General features: G+C 45.6%; 1 protein-coding gene across 1 annotated transcript in view; it reads left to right on the forward strand.

Annotated features, from left to right (window-relative positions):
• The window catches only part of GRIN2A (glutamate ionotropic receptor NMDA type subunit 2A), a 520,136-nt gene that overhangs the window by 444,036 nt on the left and 56,886 nt on the right, over positions 1–19,214 (forward strand). Inside the window, exons 5-9 of the mRNA XM_047839263.1 lie at positions 1,432–1,637; positions 7,527–7,695; positions 7,805–7,958; positions 13,200–13,325; positions 16,701–16,930. Coding sequence (XP_047695219.1) covers positions 1,432–1,637; positions 7,527–7,695; positions 7,805–7,958; positions 13,200–13,325; positions 16,701–16,930 — 885 coding nt within the window. The remainder of the gene's footprint in view (positions 1–1,431; positions 1,638–7,526; positions 7,696–7,804; positions 7,959–13,199; positions 13,326–16,700; positions 16,931–19,214) is intronic.

Genomic DNA, 19,214 nt, shown 5'->3' on the forward strand with positions numbered 1-19,214 from the left:
TGATGGGCTCAACATTCTCCCCAGCCTGCGTTACACATAGCGGCACAGGCAGATGAGCAAGTGTGTTTGCCCAGATTACCTTACTGCTTATGCTACTGTCATAAAACAGAAGGTATCACCGAAGCTGGACAGTTTTGCCATTGGCCGCATGGAACATTGTGCTCTAAGCAGCAAACATTTTCCAGTCCAAATGATGAGGCGATCTGAGGGCACTCCGTCTGCCTTATCTCCTTCCACGCCGTCACCCCTTTCGGCGTCCGACGTGTTTGAATTCTCTTTATGGGCCTGCAGTTCGTTTCGGGCGACACTCAGGTTACAGGAGGGGAGGTGAGCAGGTCACGTCAATGCAGACAAGCCTGGACTTGGCACTTAGCATCTCAGACAAGGTGTTTCCTTGAGGTTGATATTACAAACGAAGCTGTGACCCGCGGTGTCAAGCAATTGCGTGTGGGAGCGAGAGGAAGAAGGAAAAAGCGTGATTACGGGAGCAGCTTCTTCCCGGTGCATGTCTGAATAATGCCAATAAGCTGTCAAATAAAATTAAGGTTCAAAACATACAGGCTTCAGTTTGATTTCACTAACATGCCGGCTGCCGCTTAGAGAGGGAACAGGTCGGTGCTGTTTTGACGGGTCTTGGTGCTAAGCGCTGAAAGTCTCCTCTCCAGGCCGAATTAATAGCAGTTCACCTTAATTTGCAACTTAAGTAGAACAATATCTGAGGTTGAAATGAAGCCCTTCATTTCCTCTCCTGCTCACCCTCCTTGCGTTGACTTTCCTGTCCGTCCTCCTTCCTTCTAGCTCTCCCGCATCATCTCCCTGTCTCCTCACCCTTTCTCTTGGCACCTTCTAAAAGTTTCTCCCTGTCCTTGTCTCTCTCCTGTACTTCAAAGAAAAAGTGTGGAGTCCCTACTACGTGCCGGGCTCTGCGCTGCCTGCTCGTCACAGACGGTCTTGTTTAATTGCCACAACATCCTTGTACAGTAGGTGGAGTTGTGCTATTTATAGGTGACACACAGAGGTTCACAATGACTCAGAGCTTAACTAGGGTTGTGCAGCTGGTACATGGCAGAGGTGGGAATCCAAGCCTAGATTTCTCTGATGCTAAAGGTCCATGCTATTCTCCCGCCGCCAGTGGTCCCGAAATCTGCCAGAACCTTGGAATCTCCTGGGGAGATCTAGCAATCTCAGTGCTTGGGTACCACCGCCATATTAATTAGCCTGGGAGAGGCGGGCCTGGGGGCCGTCCAGGATTCTTCTTCTCCTTTATGTCTGTTTTTCTTAGCATCTACACCAAAGTGTATGTTGAAGTATATAGCAGAAAAGCCCTCAGGATGGGTAGGGTTCTTGTCCCAGACCTCTTATGGGGAAGGGCTTGCCTTTCTAGAAGGTGCTGCAAGAAATCACAGGTGTGCCTTTGCCTTCCTGATGCAGGTGGGCAAGTGGGAGAACCAGAGCCTGAGCCTCAGGCACGCCGTGTGGCCGAGGTACAAGTCCTTCTCAGACTGCGAGCCGGACGACAATCATCTGAGCATCGTCACCCTGGAGGAGGCCCCCTTTGTCATCGTGGAAGACATCGACCCGCTGACCGAGACGTGCGTGAGGAACACTGTGCCGTGTCGGAAGTTCGTCAAGATCAAGTGAGTCCGGGGATGCTGTCGGTTGGATGTGCTCAGTCCTTTAACACAGCCTGTATCATCGACAACAGTGGTATCTGTAATATAGTAGTAAAATTTAATACACAATAGCTTATTATAATAGTACATCATAACCTGTGATACTAGATTTTTTAAAGACTTCAGTAAATAGCTGGACTTATGCCAGCTGGTCTGCATTCACTTACTTCCGGCAACGGCAATTGCAGGTAGGTGGTATTACCCGTCTTAGAGATTTAAAGTGAGTTATGGGCAGATTAAGAAACATGTTCAGGGCCATCCAGCTGGTAAATGGAGGACCTAGGACCCAGATGCCGTCCACGTGCTTCACTGCCAGTCCTTAACCTCTCTGCCAAACTGATCCTCCCCTTTGGTCTTTCCTTAAAAAAATTTTTTCACGTTTATTTATTTTTGAGAGAGAGACAGAGACAGAGTGCGAGCAGAGGAGGGGCAGAGAGAGGGAGACACAGAAGCCAAAGCAGGCTCCAGGCTCCGAGCTGTCAGCACAGAGCCCGAGGTGGGGCTTGAACCCATGAGCCGCAAGATCATGACCTGAGCCGAAGTGGGAAGCTTAACCGACCCAGCCACCCAGGCGCCCCCCAAAAATTATGTTTTTAGTTTTCTGGCTGCTCCCTCCTCCAGCCCTGCACATCTGCTTCCTTCCATCTCTTGTATATATCCCAGACACAAACTTTTCAAAAACTTTGAAAACTTCTCTCTGTGTGGAGGTCATGATACAGCTGTACCCCTCACATATGACCTTATGATGTGATCAGCGTGGAACTGACCTTCTGGAAGTGTCCCAGCTCACCGACAGCAAGCCCACATCACCTCTGGGCCGTTTCCTCATTTATTAACAATCAAAGGAAGAACTGACCATTTTTATGAGAGCTTCTGGTTAAGTTTCTCCCTAATATGTAGGCCCTTTGGAGAAGCATAAAGCTTTATGACCAGGTCTAAGGCCCTGGTTATAATTTTCTGGTGCAAATACAGACACGGCCCTTGTGGGGGATTTCACCAAAAGGAAAAAGCCTACCATTGGAATATATCTGTGAGTATTTTCTGAGTGTGTCCTTTCATCTGGATAATTCTCCTGTGTCTTTTAAGTCTTAACCACTCCCTCCCCAAGTTGGGTTTGTTCTCCCTCCTTCCAAAGAAACCTGGAGTGTCTCTGTACCTTGGTCTGTTCAGGGCACTGTGACAAGTCACCACAGATTGCATGGCTTAAACACAGACACCTCTCATAATTCTGGAGGCTGGAGTCCATGATCAAGGTGTCCAACCAGGGCCCTCTGGTTTGAGACGGCCATCCTCTCATGGTAGCATCACATGGTGGAGAACGGACAGAAGAGAAGCAAGTTCTCCTGTGTCTGTTTCCAAGGACGCTAATCCCATTCATGAGGCCCTCACCCTCTGACCTAATGACCTCCCAAAGTCCCCACCTCCTGACCCCATCACATTGGAGTTGAGAGTTTCAACACATGAATTTGAAGGAACTCAAACATGGAGTCCCTACCACTCGATCTCTTTATCACCCGATTTTATGGCTTATAGTTTGTCTTTCTCCCTGGAGGGTAAGCTGCCTAAATACAGGAAACATGGGTTCTTAGTCTTTGTACAACCAGGGACCCACAAAACATGACACAGTAATGTTGATAATGATTGAACAGATGAGCACCTGGATACTTTTTGTCCCACTCTGCAGATTCTGACCGAAGCCTTCATTACACAGGGTGCAAATCCCCAGGGCTCAGCGCTTGGGACAAAGATTTTTTTTTAATATGATTGTTAAATGTATTATGAAGGCAGATTCTGGTTTGGAGGGAAAAAAATTTTTTTTATCAACGAGAAGCTTCTTTGGAGTTAAAATTCTGAATAGATTAGTCAATAAATAAATATTCTTGAAGCACAGTTCGTGTGTGAGGCATAGAGCTGTGCTGAGCTGGGACGACAGAGGATGGGATCTTACAGTATAGTGTGTACACAGCTCAAAAACAACTCAGCCCAGAAAGGAAGGACAGATCCGTGTTAGGATACGCCTGGTGAAGGATATAAATAAGGCGGTGTCATAACAGAGTAACTTGAGGTGAGATGCAAGATGACCCAGAAAAGGATGACGAACGTGTGAAAAGCTGGGGGGCTGGCGGGGAGGAGCCTTCCAGGTACAGGGAACAGCAGCTGCAAAGTCCCCGAGGGAGGAGAGAGATTGGCAAGTTTAGGCAACAGAAGGAAGCCCAGGGCAGGGCTAGAGAGTGACGAGCTGGCAGGGGGTCGGGGCAGAGATGGAAGGGGTAAATGTGGGAACGTCGTCCCAGGAGGTTTTGATTTGGACAGGTGCTCCTGGAGTACAACGTGGTCCGATGGAGAAGGCAGAGTGTTGGGTGTGAGGCCAAGACTGTAACCTCAGTAGGGCACCACCCCCTTTATGACAGCAATGCCTGCTTTGTCTCAGTAGGGCCAATCCAGTAGGGCCTCTTGGGATCCACAGTCAATAACAGGAGCTTCAAATCTTTAAAATCAGAAGCCTTGGAGTTGACGACGGTAGGTCACCGAGTCCTGAGCCACATTCGTATGGAGAAAATGAACCCCCCAATAAATTACTCTCTTTAATAGAACTGACTTTTTTTTTTTACTGGACAATATAAACAGATTAACAGGTTCAAATTCACCTTTTTGGTTCCTGTGGGAGGTGGCAGCTTGCAGCTTCCCTTTTCCCGCTTGGCGACAGGACAAGTTTACTGAACATCGAGGTGAAATCGAAGTGTCTGAAAGCCATAGACAATTACTGGGGCCCGTTCGTCCCAATATTAACACATAGCAGATCAATTGCCTTTCCTAAAGGTAATATCTCTGAGGCAGGCCGGTTGGTTCTAAGAAGGATTCTGTGAGGTGACATGATTCTATTTTTTCTGGGTGATAATCTCCCAGGGTAAAGCGTTTGTCTCTCACTTCTGGCAAATGGTGGGGTCTTGAGGACACAAATCAATCTTCTAAAAACATAGGTGACAGGAAATGAGCTGAGAAACCAAGCGTTTCTTTTCATCTGTTAGTTGGGTGTTAGGGCATAAAGAGAGAATTGAGGAAAAATTAGCTGGCTTGATATTTTGGGGAAAAACGGCCATACTGCCAGTGAATCCCCCAAACTGTCAAATTGTTGGTAGGAAGAGAGGATATGTATTCTTAAGCACGTACCTGAGAGGCGCTTTGCATATTTGTTTTCATCTTCCCAACTATCCCACAAGGTAAGCCCTCACCTTTTCACTTTGCAAGTAAACTGAGGCTTACGAGTGAGGAGACGTATCTGCATCTTCCTGGTTGTTAGGGGCAGACCTAGGACCTGAAAAATGGCTCCATCTGACTTACATAGCCGTGATCCTGTCCACTCGCCACACTGGGAAACTGCAGAACTGGAGAGCTGGGTCACTTATTGGATCCCTTTCCCCACATTGGCTTCTATGCGTCATCCTTTCTTTTGGATGAGGGTGGGGAGTGGGGAAAGATTGCATTGGGCACATTTCTTAGATGGCTGTGTAGTTAAGTCACGCCGCCCCCCACCCCCCACACACGTATACAAGGGCTGTGATGGGAACCAATTGAAAATTTCTACTTACAAGCGGGTCTGTGTTTCCAGAATTCCCATGATAAATTCATCTGTTGCATTCGCTGCATGTGTCTTTTTCACCCTGTGTCCTTAGGGTTTAATTCCATGTCTTATACACAGTAGGTACTCAGTGGGTGCTTGTTGGGTGAAAATGCATTAATGACCATGGGTATCTATAAATATACCTAGTATTAGGAGATGTAGGGGAGATAATTAACTCATTAACTGGCCGAGGTTCCCAGCAATGCCAAAGAATACCACCGTATGCCTGTGACCCTGAATCTTAAGCCTGGGGCATTCATAACTCCTGTCCAGACTCTCCCAGGAATCCTGACCAGGGGAAGGAAGACCCTATGATAGACGAAGAGAGGGGGAAGAGAGAGAAGGAGACACAGGTGGGAAGAGGGAGAGAAGAAGCATTGATGCATGGCCCATGGTGGCCAGGAAGAAAAAGAGAGAATTGGATCTGACCATGTTTTTCAAAGAGCCACAGATCAATACCCAGCAGGAAATCGTTATTTGGACATGCCATTGATTTAATGTACCTAGGATACATTTCTATCATGTTTATGGCATTTTGCAACCCGCTTCCATTACTCAAAGTCACATTGTCAAAAGAACCCATGTTCATGTACAAAGATATACATCAATGGTGCTTGATGTATGTGTATATCTGATTATATATGTAGTATATACTCACTGCAGTTGTTGTTGGGGGGGAGGACTAAAAATATGAAAAAGAGAAAAAGTTATTTCTCGCCATTCAAAAATAGCTTTGCTTCATATTTCATTGTTTTTCCATCCAGATATGGTTTATAAGCTCATCTGTTTTTATATAGCCAGGACTGTTCTGTATACATCACTGTGTAACCTACTTTTTTTTCTATGATATGGAAATGGAAGTGATTTCCTATTGTGATGTTGGATTTCCACAAACATCACTGTGGTGCTTAGGTAACACTCTGTTGTGTAGATGAGCCAGCAACAGAATATTCAGACAGAGCACGTATCTCATGACATGCATAAGTCAGAGAGCTGAGCCAATGGGATGCCCCATCACAAGGTAGCCCAAGTGTATTGCCCAGAGAGCTGTTCATCGTCCTACACTAGCTGTCTAACTGGGAAAACCCTGTTTCCTTCCTTTTTTAAGGCATTTCTGATTTGTATGGGTGTTCTTTGAATATGACTCGGCCAGGTTAATAAAGCAAGGTGGCTGGTGCAAAGCAACATATGTCACCTTGGTAGTTGATGATAGCTTTTAAGAAACCAGCACCCTGTGTATTTTAACAGGGCTTTTTCCTGATCAAGGACACTGCTATTCAGTATGTCACCTTTTACACTCCTGCTATGTAGGGAGGGAGGGAAAATGAAATGAACGAGCCCTCATTTGACAGATGACTCTATCAAGACACATTAAGTCTGTGGACTCAGGCACAAGGTGGACCCCAAGTCTTCTGATTCCAGCCAAGTTTTCCTCAGTAAGGAAAGTGCCCTTCCTATGTAAGGCAACCGTTATTTCTTCTCTTTGGTTGCAAACCTCTATCTGCAGTGGTAGGATAAAGCAAAACTCTTCTCCCACTGAGAGTTTTATGTCTTCCTTCCTTCTTCTCTTTTCCTGTAAGCGTTTATAGTGTGGCTTAGATCATGTTACTGAACTCTGGTCAAAAGAGGTTGTATGTGTTATAAACTTAAGAATAAGTCAGTTAAGTGTCTGACTTCAGCTCAGGTCATGATCTCACAGGGCGTGAGTGTGAGCCCCGTGTCAGGCTCTGTGCTAAGAGCTCAGAGCCTGGAGCCTGCTTCGGATTCTGTGTCTCCCTCTATGCCTCTCTGTCCTTTCCCTGCTCACGCTATGTTTCTCTGTCTCTCTGTCTCTCGCTCTCTCCCTCCCTCCCCCTTTCTATCTCTCTCAAAATTAAGCATTAAAAAATTTAAAAAAAGAATAAGAGGCAGTAACTCTTATCAGTGTAATGGGGGAGACAAATACTACCTAAGAGAAATGTCACGAAGGGTAATCCAACAATTAGTAGAAAGCATGGTACATGGTACAAATAATAATCACTCAATAAAAGTTAGCCATTGTCATGGTTACGCTCATCCTTAAGAACACCTTCTACCTGTGCTGTTGTAAACTACTGCATGTCCTTGGAAAATCCACGTCCTCATTTTTGAGCCTCTGTTTCCCACATGGAAATAGTGGAAGCGTATAGGTAATGACTGCCAACAAATCTTCCGGCGCTAATATTCTACGGTCTCGCGGTGTTTTCCTACAGCAATTCAACTAACGAGGGGATGAATGTCAAAAAGTGCTGCAAGGGGTTCTGCATCGATATCCTGAAGAAGCTCTCCCGCACCGTGAAGTTCACCTATGACCTCTACCTGGTGACCAACGGGAAGCACGGCAAGAAAGTTAACAACGTGTGGAACGGAATGATCGGTGAAGTAAGTGGTCTTCCTCCCCCTAGGGCTGTCATCCAGACTGGGGCCCGCCGTGCTCAGGGGCGGTGGAAAGGAGGAATAAAGGCGCTGTGCTCCTTTGCCTCGTGTGCAGGTGGTCTATCAACGGGCGGTCATGGCGGTCGGCTCGCTCACCATCAATGAGGAGCGTTCTGAGGTGGTGGACTTCTCTGTGCCCTTCGTGGAGACGGGGATCAGCGTCATGGTTTCAAGAAGCAACGGCACGGTCTCACCTTCTGCTTTTCTAGGTATGTGAACGCCATGGTCGCTGCCATTTACCTATGAGGAATTACAGGTATTTGTCTTGTTGGCTCAAAGGATGGAACCAAGGAGGACCTTGCTCACTTCCATTTAACAACATCAGTGCGTTCCAGAGTGTGTCGTATTTGGTGTGTTTCTTTTTCTTAGGTTTATTTTTGAGAAGGAGAGACAGAGAAAGAGCGTGAATGTGGGAGGGGCAGAGAAAGGGAGACAGAGAACCTGAAGCAGGGCTCCAGGCTCTGAGCTGTTAGCCCAGAGCCTGATGTGGGGTGCAAAGCCACGAACTGTGAGATCATGACCTGAGCTGAAGTCAGAGTCTCAACCAGCTGAGCCACCCAGGTGCCCCCAAAGTGTGTCATATTTGAATGATCCCAATTCACATCCCCCCTGTCACCCCATTAACATCTTTCATTTATGTCTAACTTGGAACTATTGGCTGAAAATATAAGCATGTATTCAGATACTGATCTTGATTGTGTGGAATGTAGATTAGTAGATATATGTCTTAGAGCCTTGAAAACATTTAAAAAATAAATATTCTGTCCGTAGTTCATTTAAATCAGCCCATAAGCCTTTATATGGTATCCTCGTTCCCATCTTCCACCCCTCGCTGATGTGACAGCCATTTATTTACTGGCTGTAAAGGTGAAATAATGATGAATGTGCCGTGATTTATACCAGCACTCTGATAAACAAAATAGAAGTAGCCGGAAGAGCATACACTGATTGAAAATTAATGGAATCGTATTTTAAATGTGACTGTCCTTCAAGCTGAATGGTTTGGAAGGGAGGAAATTCCTTACTCTTAACTATTCCATAAATGTATGTTTTGACATAAGTTTTGTTTTGTTTTGTTTTGCTTTTTTGTCATTTGTGTTTGTGTTTTTGTTTTGGTTTGTTTTAGAGCTAGGTAGATCTCTATTTTCTATCTTGTTTTCCTTAGCAGTGTCAGTATTTATGCATTAAGTAGCCTGGCTGCAGGTGTAGAAACTGCATGAGACATACCCAAGTGTTATTTTTTTTTCTTTAAAGGATGGTATTGTGTGGGGTGTTTGGTTACCATCAGTGGTTTTTGACAGTAGCTATCTTGAAGATGGCGGGATTTAAATTCCCTTTTCCTTGGCACCCCCATCAGTGGGTTTGTCCCAGATTTGGGAAGGTGAAATTGAACATTGACCCCAAAAGCAAACTGCATGACAGAGGGAACTAATTAAAGTCACTGAAATTTGTTACGTTTTTCCAGATAGACACACACACACACACACACACACACACACACACACACACACACACACACCCTTGTCTGGTAGAGAGCTAAAACTTGCAGACGAGAGCCAGTCTGTGGATACTGGCTCCAAGCCCATAGTCTTACTTGTCCACCATCTTCTTTTATATGTCATGGCGCATCCGGTGAAACCGTCTGTTTCATTCCCTTCAGTGGAACATTGGCTAACAGGATTTTGGGTGCCGCGTCACTCACAGAGACCTATGGATTTGCCATTTTCGTTTCTGATAATCCATTTAAGCTGTTGAAATCCTTACCACTCCCTGGATTTGATCTTGCACTCCTTGCTTCCATTCTCCTAACCTTTGTTGGAGTAACATGGACCTTGACACACACACACCTCATTATGTTCCTTTTGTGCCTTTGTCTGATATGGATAATGGACCCATATCTTAACAACAGAGCTTCGCTACACCAGGAGAAATGCAGCCGCCCGATAGAGACGACACGGGCAGAATCTTAACGCTGATCGGGAGACCCTCATGCACAAGCCACTGCTTATCACCATCTCCCATTACCTGGCAGACTCTGTAACGGAGCTCTTTGGCCCTGGGGGTTAAGAAAAGGTTGGAGGAAGTGAGTTCATGGAAAGAATGGAAAGACGTGTGTTTCCTTTCACAAGTTGTTGACATACCTCCATAGTGAGAGAACGTTTTTTCCAATTCAATCAGAGAAGAAAAAAATGCCAAAACTGGCTTGTCTCATAAAAAAAAAAATGGGTTGCTGATATCAAATCTGGCCTCAACCCAGTTTCCCCTAGATTTTTATCTTACCTGCATTAGTTGAACATTTCCATTAAAAGTCAAGCATTTTTGCTAAGTTTAGCCAAGCCTCCTTACCTGCCCCCCCCTTATTCTTCCTCCTGTATCTTTAAAAATAAAGTAAAATAAATTGCAGCCAGAGGAAACTATTTTCAAAGCAGTTTTTACACTGTAGGCTTAATATGTTTTCTAGTCACTAAATTACATCCCTGTTCGATTCACTGTGCACCCCCTTATTTACGGCCATTATCTGCAGGTTTTGAAAGTCATAATGAGCCATGCTAAGCTACATTTTTCCATTCACTGGCTCAGTCTTCTGGAAGAGCCCAAACATTCAAAATCTGATTGCACTGCTCTTCATTACTTCCTGTCCTCTCTCCGCTAACTCCATTAACTCACGTCGGAAACGCTTGCAGGTAAAGCCTCCCAGGCTTTGTGTGCAAACGTAACCAGCCACTCTTCAAGGACAGAGGTGGCGTCTGGTGCAGTATTTCCATTCATTTACTTCCAAAGACTTTCCAAGCAGGTTGGATTGTTTGAGCCAAAGAAATGCTGATCTGGAGCCTCCTAGATGGAAGCCCCTTCACGGACAAATGTTGAATCTGTTTTAAGCCAGTCGAGGATGTAATCCGGAGCTATCCCAAATGTTTCTGGGTCATTCCTTAGACACTATAGATGGTGCTTCACCATTATTCCAGTGCTTTTGTATGTTGTGGTGGTGGTGGTGGCGGTGGTGTGTTAACAGCAATCCTTAAGGGCACTTCATAGGCACCTAACTTATCAAAACCAGAACACTGGGGGCGCCTAGGTGGCTCAGTCGGTTAAGCAGCCTACTTCAGCTCAGGTCATGACCTCGCGGTTTGTGGGTTCGAGCCCCGCGTCGGGCTCTGTGCTGACAGCTCAGAGCCTGGACCCTGCTTCTGCTTCTGTGTCTCCCTCGCTATCTGCCCCTCCCCGCCCATGCTCTGTCTCTGTCCGTCTCAAAAATAAACAAACATTTAAAACAAAATTTTTTAATAAGCATTAAAAAAAAACTTTTTTAAAACCAGAACACTATAGCAGGATCCTTTTATCTCTCTGCCATGCTCACGAGCCAAGGGGCAGGTGTCGCTTCCAAGTGGGGAAACGTCTGGGATCAGTTGCTTGATCAGGCCTCCACCTTATTTTTGGAACAGTTAGTGTCAGCATTAGGATGCGTCAACTGCCAAATGAAGCCATGTGCGTGAAGTATTCAGTAAGGATGGCCCCTAATATGTTGTATCATGTTACTGCCACCTGCACTGGCAGTGAAGTTATCCGATGAATAAACGCGCATGTTTGAAACCAGGACACCTTTTTCAGGACCACGAACAGCACACCGCTACCACCACTGCCACTGCTGGTTCTGGCTTTACCCGTGGAATCAGATAGCGCTTCCACTGGATGTACTGTGTGTGTGTGTGCACAGCAAACATCACACACCATCAAGTGCTTTCCGTGATTGTGCTCTTTTACTCATCATGGTGACCCTCCTCCCGTCAGACGCACCATGCCATTAACATACCCAGCTTGGAGAATTAGTTCACCATTTCTCTTCTTGAATATTGAGTATGTTTAATCTCCTAATTATTTCTTTATTTCTTCTCCCTTTTGGGCACACCTCAATACCCAATTGCAATGATTTCAGGGATATAATATCATTATTACCCAAGCTAATTTCAACTAAGATATATCATGGTTGCAACCTCATTGATTTCTTCCAACTCACCATGTGTTATTTAACCTAAGTAGCCTGTGCTGGTACCTGATCCTTTTTAACATATCTGCACCATGGAAACTGCATTGCAAAGCATTCCTGCCAGTTTTTAAATTATCCAATGTAGTTAAAGCTTCGGACGTATTAGTTTCTTGTTATATAGTAAGCTCATTAAACTGGAATTTATGATGACCCCTAGCTGTGTTAGGTAGTCACAGGCTTTAATGATAGGGTGGCTTGCTACCAGCCTAGTTCTTTATGATTATTACCAGCTTCGTCAGAAAAACAATTTAAAAATAATAAAATGCCTACTATTCAGGGTGTTATTGGGCTTCTTATATTTTACCCTCAGAAAATGTTTGCTTGTGATGAAAAGGATTATAACTTTATTGGTACCCAAGGGCAGTTTCTTCCCAATGATGCATTCAGGTGGAGATATGTTCATTTTCCAAAATTTTTGTCTGTGTTGATTTTCTAGCAAATCTGTGACCTGTGTGAATACAATGGCTCCATTCAGCCCATTTTCATATCCTCAATCAGACTGAATATAAGCGTTAATTTATTTTACATAAAATCTCTTAACTTTCTAGAGCATTCTAAGATTTAGAACCTTGTGACTTGGCCTGCCCTTCTGAGACATCCATATGAAAATGAGCTGATGTAAACTACTTTTAGGGGAAATTACCATCTCTCCAAATACTCCTTCATTGTCTCTCTTCTTTGAGCAATGCTTTTTTCACCCAATTACCATGCGAATATGATATCCTCAGTTGACTTTTCAAATGCATTCAAGCCCATTTACAGCATCAACAAGATTTTAAAATTGTAGAGATCTCATCTGTCTGGAGCAGACGGCAGAGAGGAGAGTGTGGTAGTCCGAGCAGTGGTGGCAGATGTTGACCTTCCAATATTGATTGCTGTCAGCCCCCTGATTTTACAATCCTTTTCTACCAGGTCGTAGTGTGCCCTTTCCTTCTGGAATTCCCCACACATCGTCCCTCCAGCATGTAAGAATCCAAGTGAAAATAAGAATAAAACCCATGCTAGTCAGCAGAAGCCTTAGAATTGACTCTTCAGGCCGGGTCTTGCTTCCCCATAGCATTGGTCCCCAGGATGGTGCTATAATCCTATTGGACCTGACGGACTCTCTATTTGCATTCTTTTTCCCGTTTGTTTTTACTTTCCTTGACCCGATTTGGATGGTGTCCTATGCTCTTCTCTATTTTTACCCTGTTATGTACAGTCTTGTAAAATGCCTCAAATGTTCTGTAGCATGAAGAATGGTGGAGACGTATGAACCGACAGGGATTCATAGCTTCTTTCGAATGATCAGATGCTCATGAGGGAGGGGTGAGCCTGCCAACAGACCTCTGGGCTTCCCGCTGGCCCTGATTGTGAGGATCTGCAAACTGACCGTGTTCCACTCCTCTGGCCTGTTCATCCGCAGAACCGTTCAGCGCCTCCGTGTGGGTGATGATGTTTGTGATGCTGCTTATCGTGTCCGCCATAGCTGTTTTCGTCTTCGAGTACTTCAGTCCCGTTGGATACAACAGGAGCTTAGCCAAAGGGAAAGGTGAGACCTCCCTCACACTAACCCTGTTTCATTGACTTTCGACAAAGATTTCAGGTGGAGAGCACATCCTCCTGTGTGGACTTGCTCTTGGGTTCCATGAACGGTGCCAGGTCACCGATGCCACTGGTAACCCTGTACACTTTGCAGGTTATTTGCTTCAACTAAAGAAGGGATCAAACAAAACGGAACATTTTTAATCGTGTGGCAGTCTGTCGCCGTTAGGTGGAAACCACTGGCGATTTGTTGAGAAAGCAGATTTGAGGAAGTTTTTCTGGCAATTAACATTTAAAATCTGTGTCAGAAGAAATGTTCAGGTTGTTTTGAGTCTCGACTTCAGTCCAGGCAGAGGAAATGGCTTTTATAGATACTAGTCTAAGAACATTCTCCAGACTACTGAATCACACTTGAATTCATTTGACGGTAAAAATAGTTATAAAGTGGTATTTTCCCCCAAAGAATTACATTTTCCTCTTGATAGTGCCTGACCTTAGTGCATTGTACTTGATAAAGCTGCCATCAGTAGATAGAAAATCGCACTGGGAGACATTCATTGGCTATAACTTATTAAGAGGCCCCTGTGCAAACCAATATTCATGTTAGAGACATAAACACATTACATCACTCTGAGTGACTCTTCCTCAGTGCACAGCACGTTCTAAGTGGATGGCCTCTGGAAGGCTGCTTGGACCAAATCCCTTTCCTGAAAAATGACTTAGGTTGGTGGAAGACAGTAGGCATACAGCCATTCAAAATCAGGGTGCTTCAACTTGCCACATATTCTTATCCGGAAGATTCACTATTGGAAACAGTCAGCAGGTCATGGGAATCTGCTAGGAACTTAGTTTTCTTGAAATCCTCCCACTTCTTAACCACTGAAGAGTGGTGGTAACTACATGAACCATCTCCAGTCAAGCTAACATAGTGAAAATGCCATAAGTAATCATAAATTGTGTTTTAAATGGGAGAATCACCAGCCTCCACTAAAAGGGCAACGTAAGTAACCAGTACAGAGGTTCCAACAGAGTGGGGTCTGGGAGGGTTTTCTGGGAGTGATCGCACCAGAGTGGAGTCTGTAGTTACATTCGTAGAATCAAAGTTTATGCTGTTTGTGAATTCACGCATTTCTCTGACGAGTATTTATTGAGGAGGTACCATGTCCCAGGCACTGTGCTAACACAGAGGGACAACATGATAATCTGGGTGGAGACTTCCTGATTTCCCCCCTCCCCCTGCCGGGGAGCTGAGAATTTACTTGTGAAGATAACACATGAACACGTAACATTAATAATCACAGATGGTAATCATTGTCAAGAGAAGGGGAGTAAAAGACAAAATGAGGTGACGGGTGGGGGCACTGCTTTAGATAAGATGGCCTAGCAGGGAAGAACTTCTGGAAGACAGGACATTGGAGCTGAGGACCCGAAGGAGTGAGAAGTCATGTGAAAAATGGAGGGACAAGCATTTTGTGCAGATGGAACAGCAAATACAAAGAAAGACCTTGACGGTGAATCAGTCTGGATGAAACAGAAAAGACGTGAGTGAGAGCGGTGGACAGTGATACAAGATGGCGGGAAAGGCGGGACGAAGCATGTACAGCGTAGGAGGATCACGGGGGCTGCTCTCTTGGGATAATGAGAAGGGCAGGCAGGGGTGGAAGGAAGGTGCTGGTTTTCTGAGAGAAAGGATTACAGTGGTTTGGACTTGGCTGGAGATTAGTGGATAAATCAGGTATATATCTTTCAAGACGAAAAACAATCCAGAGGCCATCACATGCAACAACTCCTTCTCTGGCCAAAGCTCACACTTGGAAGACTATTGTAAAACAAGGAATTGAGCAAGCAAACTCCCCAGCCCTTCTGTCACCTCGAGACTTTTTGTTTCCTGCTCATCTGCTTGTGGAAACTCCAGACATGACAGCTACAGGTTTCTTTGTGCAAAATGGCTTTCTGTTACATTTCCCGGCACGTTATGGGGAAGGTTTTATGTCCGGCTCCGTAATAGTATTCATGAATCAGGAGTTCACAAAAGTCTTGGACAGAACCCCTGCAGCTGCCTATTTCTGATTCCCAAATAGCCATCACTTCTGGTCAGCCTCATTCCCTAATAAAATTAAGTAGTTCATGAAGTTAACTGGATTGACTCTAATTATTATTTTTTTTTCATAAGAGTTCTTGGCATCTTGGGAATAAGTCCAGAAGATTATAAAACTAGGCAAAGAGAAACAGAAGCGCTTGAGATTGAGAATAACAAAATTAATTGCCTTCCCTTTGATGTGCTGTATAGGGTTATTATAAATATTGCTGCAGCCTGGGTTTGGCCTTCAGTGTGCAGAAAGCTTGCTTCTCCCAGGCTCCCTGCCCAGAACTTCATACCACCCGTCAATGATTCACTTCTGCTACTTTATTTATTGCCCACTCTGCTGCTGTTGCCAACCGAAGTCTGAGTAGATCATTTTTTCATATCTTCATTTACTTAAATGACATAAAAATTAACCTTCTGTTAAAGGAAGTCCTTTTTCCCATGAAATGAGGGCATAAATTGATTTTTTCCCCCTTGTGCAAAGCAGACATGAAAGCCGAAAGGCTTGCATTTTACAGCCCGTAGATCCCACCCCCACCCCAATATATTGTGCCATGTTGTTCTGCCTCTTTAGTGAAGATTGCTACAAAGAACATTTAAGAATCTTAAAAGGGACACGTAGCTGTTGCGGGGATACACCGAGGAAGAAAAAGTGCTGTGATATCAGAGTTCATTTTCCGTGACCTGCAACCAAATGTCTTTCATCTGTGAAGTGGTGGGAGAATTCAGCTGTTATTCGGGTTCCTTGATGTCTCCAATTGCAGACAACTGAAAAGTTGGGTTTAATTCCTATATTGTGCACACTTTACGTCTGAGTTTGAACAGGAGCAGTTGTGAGGGACAATTGGATTAGACTGCCACACGTCAGTCCCACTGGACCGCATGGTTCTTACCGGTAGCACGGCCTGTGAGAACTGAAGCGACCCCACACATGCATTTCTGCAAGCCTCGCTAGGCTGATTAAGGAGATTGGCTCCCCCAGATGGAAATCGAATCCAAATTTAAAACCACATTTTGCAGAGCCATTTTCTTTTCCTTTCTCCCTTGTTGTTTTTTTTTTTTATTATTTATTTCGCCTTCTTTTAAGAAATGTGGCAAAAAAAAAAAATCCAGCTAGATAGAAATGTGGGGGAAATGCTCATTTTTAAAGATGCAGGGAGTGTGGTGGCTGTGGTTCTGGGACAATGAAGTACCACCGTGAGACGGTCCCATCTTCCGGCACCCGGCAAGATTGCTGGCAGCCGCCGCATTGCCCTTTCGAGAAAGTTCTGAGAATGTCCTTCCTGTTATTCGCAGCACCCCATGGGCCTTCTTTCACGATTGGAAAAGCTATATGGCTCCTCTGGGGCCTGGTGTTCAACAACTCCGTGCCCGTCCAGAACCCCAAAGGTACCACCAGCAAGATCATGGTGTCCGTGTGGGCCTTCTTCGCCGTCATCTTCCTGGCCAGCTACACGGCCAACCTGGCCGCTTTCATGATCCAGGAGGAGTTTGTGGACCAAGTGACCGGCCTCAGTGACAAAAAGGTAAGGTCACCTTACTTCCCTCACTGCCCAAGGGGCTGATCTTAAATGCTCTCTTCTCAGAAGGGCCCATCCAAACCCATCAACTCTAAAGCACAAAGCCAGAGGGTTGGGTTTTTTTTTTTCTTTTAACTTGAATTGGCATCTTTCTAAAAATTTTAGAAACAGAACCTGAGGCTTAGCCCTCCCAGATCTAAAAGATCCGGGTCTAATTTGGAAGCACCGTTTCCCCAAACGGTCATCTGTCATATTTAGAGAACGATGACGGTGGCACTGTGTTCCAGCTCAGGCTGGAGTTCTCCCCGTAAGAGAGTGCGTGGTGTTGGAGGAGACCCACGAGCCTGGACAAGGAGAAACTTGGGCGGGGTGGAAGTGGGGTGCTCTGAGCCTGTAGCGACGTCCCCGTTCTCTGGCATTGGTTGAGTCTCTAATGTGCCCCACGCCTGGATTTCTCATCTCTGACACGAAAGAAAGTCGTCTCTAAGGCCTGCCCAGAGACAAACTAACAGCGCCTTTGTACCCGTGTAGCCGGCCAGCCCCACCATCTGCATTCCCGACTCACCTGAAATTTCCTCAAGGGCACAAAAGGAGCAGAGAGGCTTTTCATTCGCCACCGGCTCCTTTTTACTCAGACACCTCTCCAGCCCTCCCTCTCGGGGCGGGGCCGTGCCTCCAATATCACACCTGCTGTCTCCATTCTCTGCTAGAATGTCACAAGGGAGGCGGGGTGTGAGTGGCTGTTCAGAAAGGCACCCAGAGGAAGAAAAGAGGTAAACCGGGTGCAGCCTTCCGTTGAAATGTTAGGTTCAGGAAGCAAATCCTGACTTGCTAAGCTCAGCAGTGTGGGGATTGCTGCCTCGCAAAGATTTTCTGTCTCGCGTACGTGGATAATTGTCTCTCTTCATAAAATCTCACCAGCATGTCTTGCTGACTTAAGTCTACATGTATTCTTTTGGCATTCGTCAACAAACCGCTGAATAGAAAATCAACCATGAAAGGCCCTAACAGCTTATCTGTGACATATGCTGTGGTTGAAAGAGGTAGAGAGAAGGCCTGTCATCAGAAAGATGATGAGTGGCAGGGGTGAGTGGTTGGCCTCTCTCTGAACGCTTCCCGCTGTGGCTGGAGTAAATGCCACTCTACCATGGCAACAGAGCCCTCTATTATCTGGTGCACCCCTCAAGTGTTCCCTCCCTCTTGCTCGCACAGCCCCCCTCCCTGTGCCCTCAGTACCGCAAGCAGATTTCCACCACAGTGCCCTTGCACTTGCTCTGCCCTCTGCCTTGAGTGTTCTTCCCCATCATTCATGGCTGGCTCCTCCTTGACTTTCAGGTCTTTTAGGGAAAATGTCACCTCTTGGGAGGGGTGTTCCCAGCCACTGTGGCGAACTTGGCAGCTTGTGCCCATACTCCCACGATACTTCAGTTCTAGTAGAAATAAACAACACATGCATGAATGTAAATGGGGAACAAAATTCGAGGCAGGAACAAGTATTATCAAGGAGCTAAAACCTGTGAGATTAACGTTGACATGGCTGGAGGGGCTATCAGGGGAATGCTTAGGAGAGAGTTCTCTGGCACTTAGCAGGTGCTCAGGATATGTTTGTTGGGTGACAAATGCATGCTGTGTAGGACACTGTAGGCATCTCACCTGGGTCTCCTGGGATCCGTCTTCCAGCTCCGTGTACCCATCCCACTTTTGCTGACAAAGGCTCATAAGGGGGATCTTCACAGGAGGATCACCTTGGGGCACTAGAACGGTAAACTTCTGGAAAGGTTAAGTTCCCCCAATCCCTTCGGTTACCTCTAAACAACAGCTAACCAATGTGGGAGCACAAAACCCCAGCCGTTCCTTTGCTTCTGGGCAGGGCAAACTCAGAGATGCGATTTACTCCATGCTTTCACAGTCACGGAACCTGGCCGTGCCTCCTCATTCCTCCCTGACGTTTAGGAGAAGAGATTGTAGCGAGAGAGGCAGACAGCAGTCGTGAATGTGCCTTGTAGTCCATAGAGTCCCCCACGGCCACCGGCACCAGTACGTGCCTCCCGTCACATCAGGGGAACGAAAATACGGTTCCTCGAAGAGGCAGGTTGAGGTACAGCAGAAGCATCGGGAACCAGGATTTTTCAAGAAAGTAGTTTGCAGCCTATTTTGCTTTTTGTTGCTCTTTTCAAAGGCAAGGGTGAGAAAAAAAAATCCCTTGCTATGTAGTTTTGGGTCTAAATAACATGGCCGCTTGTGGGAAAACTAATTAGAACCACTAATAATTTGACTGACCTTCCCTGGC

The sequence above is a fragment of the Prionailurus viverrinus genome, chromosome E3, assembly GCF_022837055.1.
Source record: "Prionailurus viverrinus isolate Anna chromosome E3, UM_Priviv_1.0, whole genome shotgun sequence".
Lineage (NCBI taxonomy): Eukaryota > Metazoa > Chordata > Mammalia > Carnivora > Felidae > Prionailurus > Prionailurus viverrinus.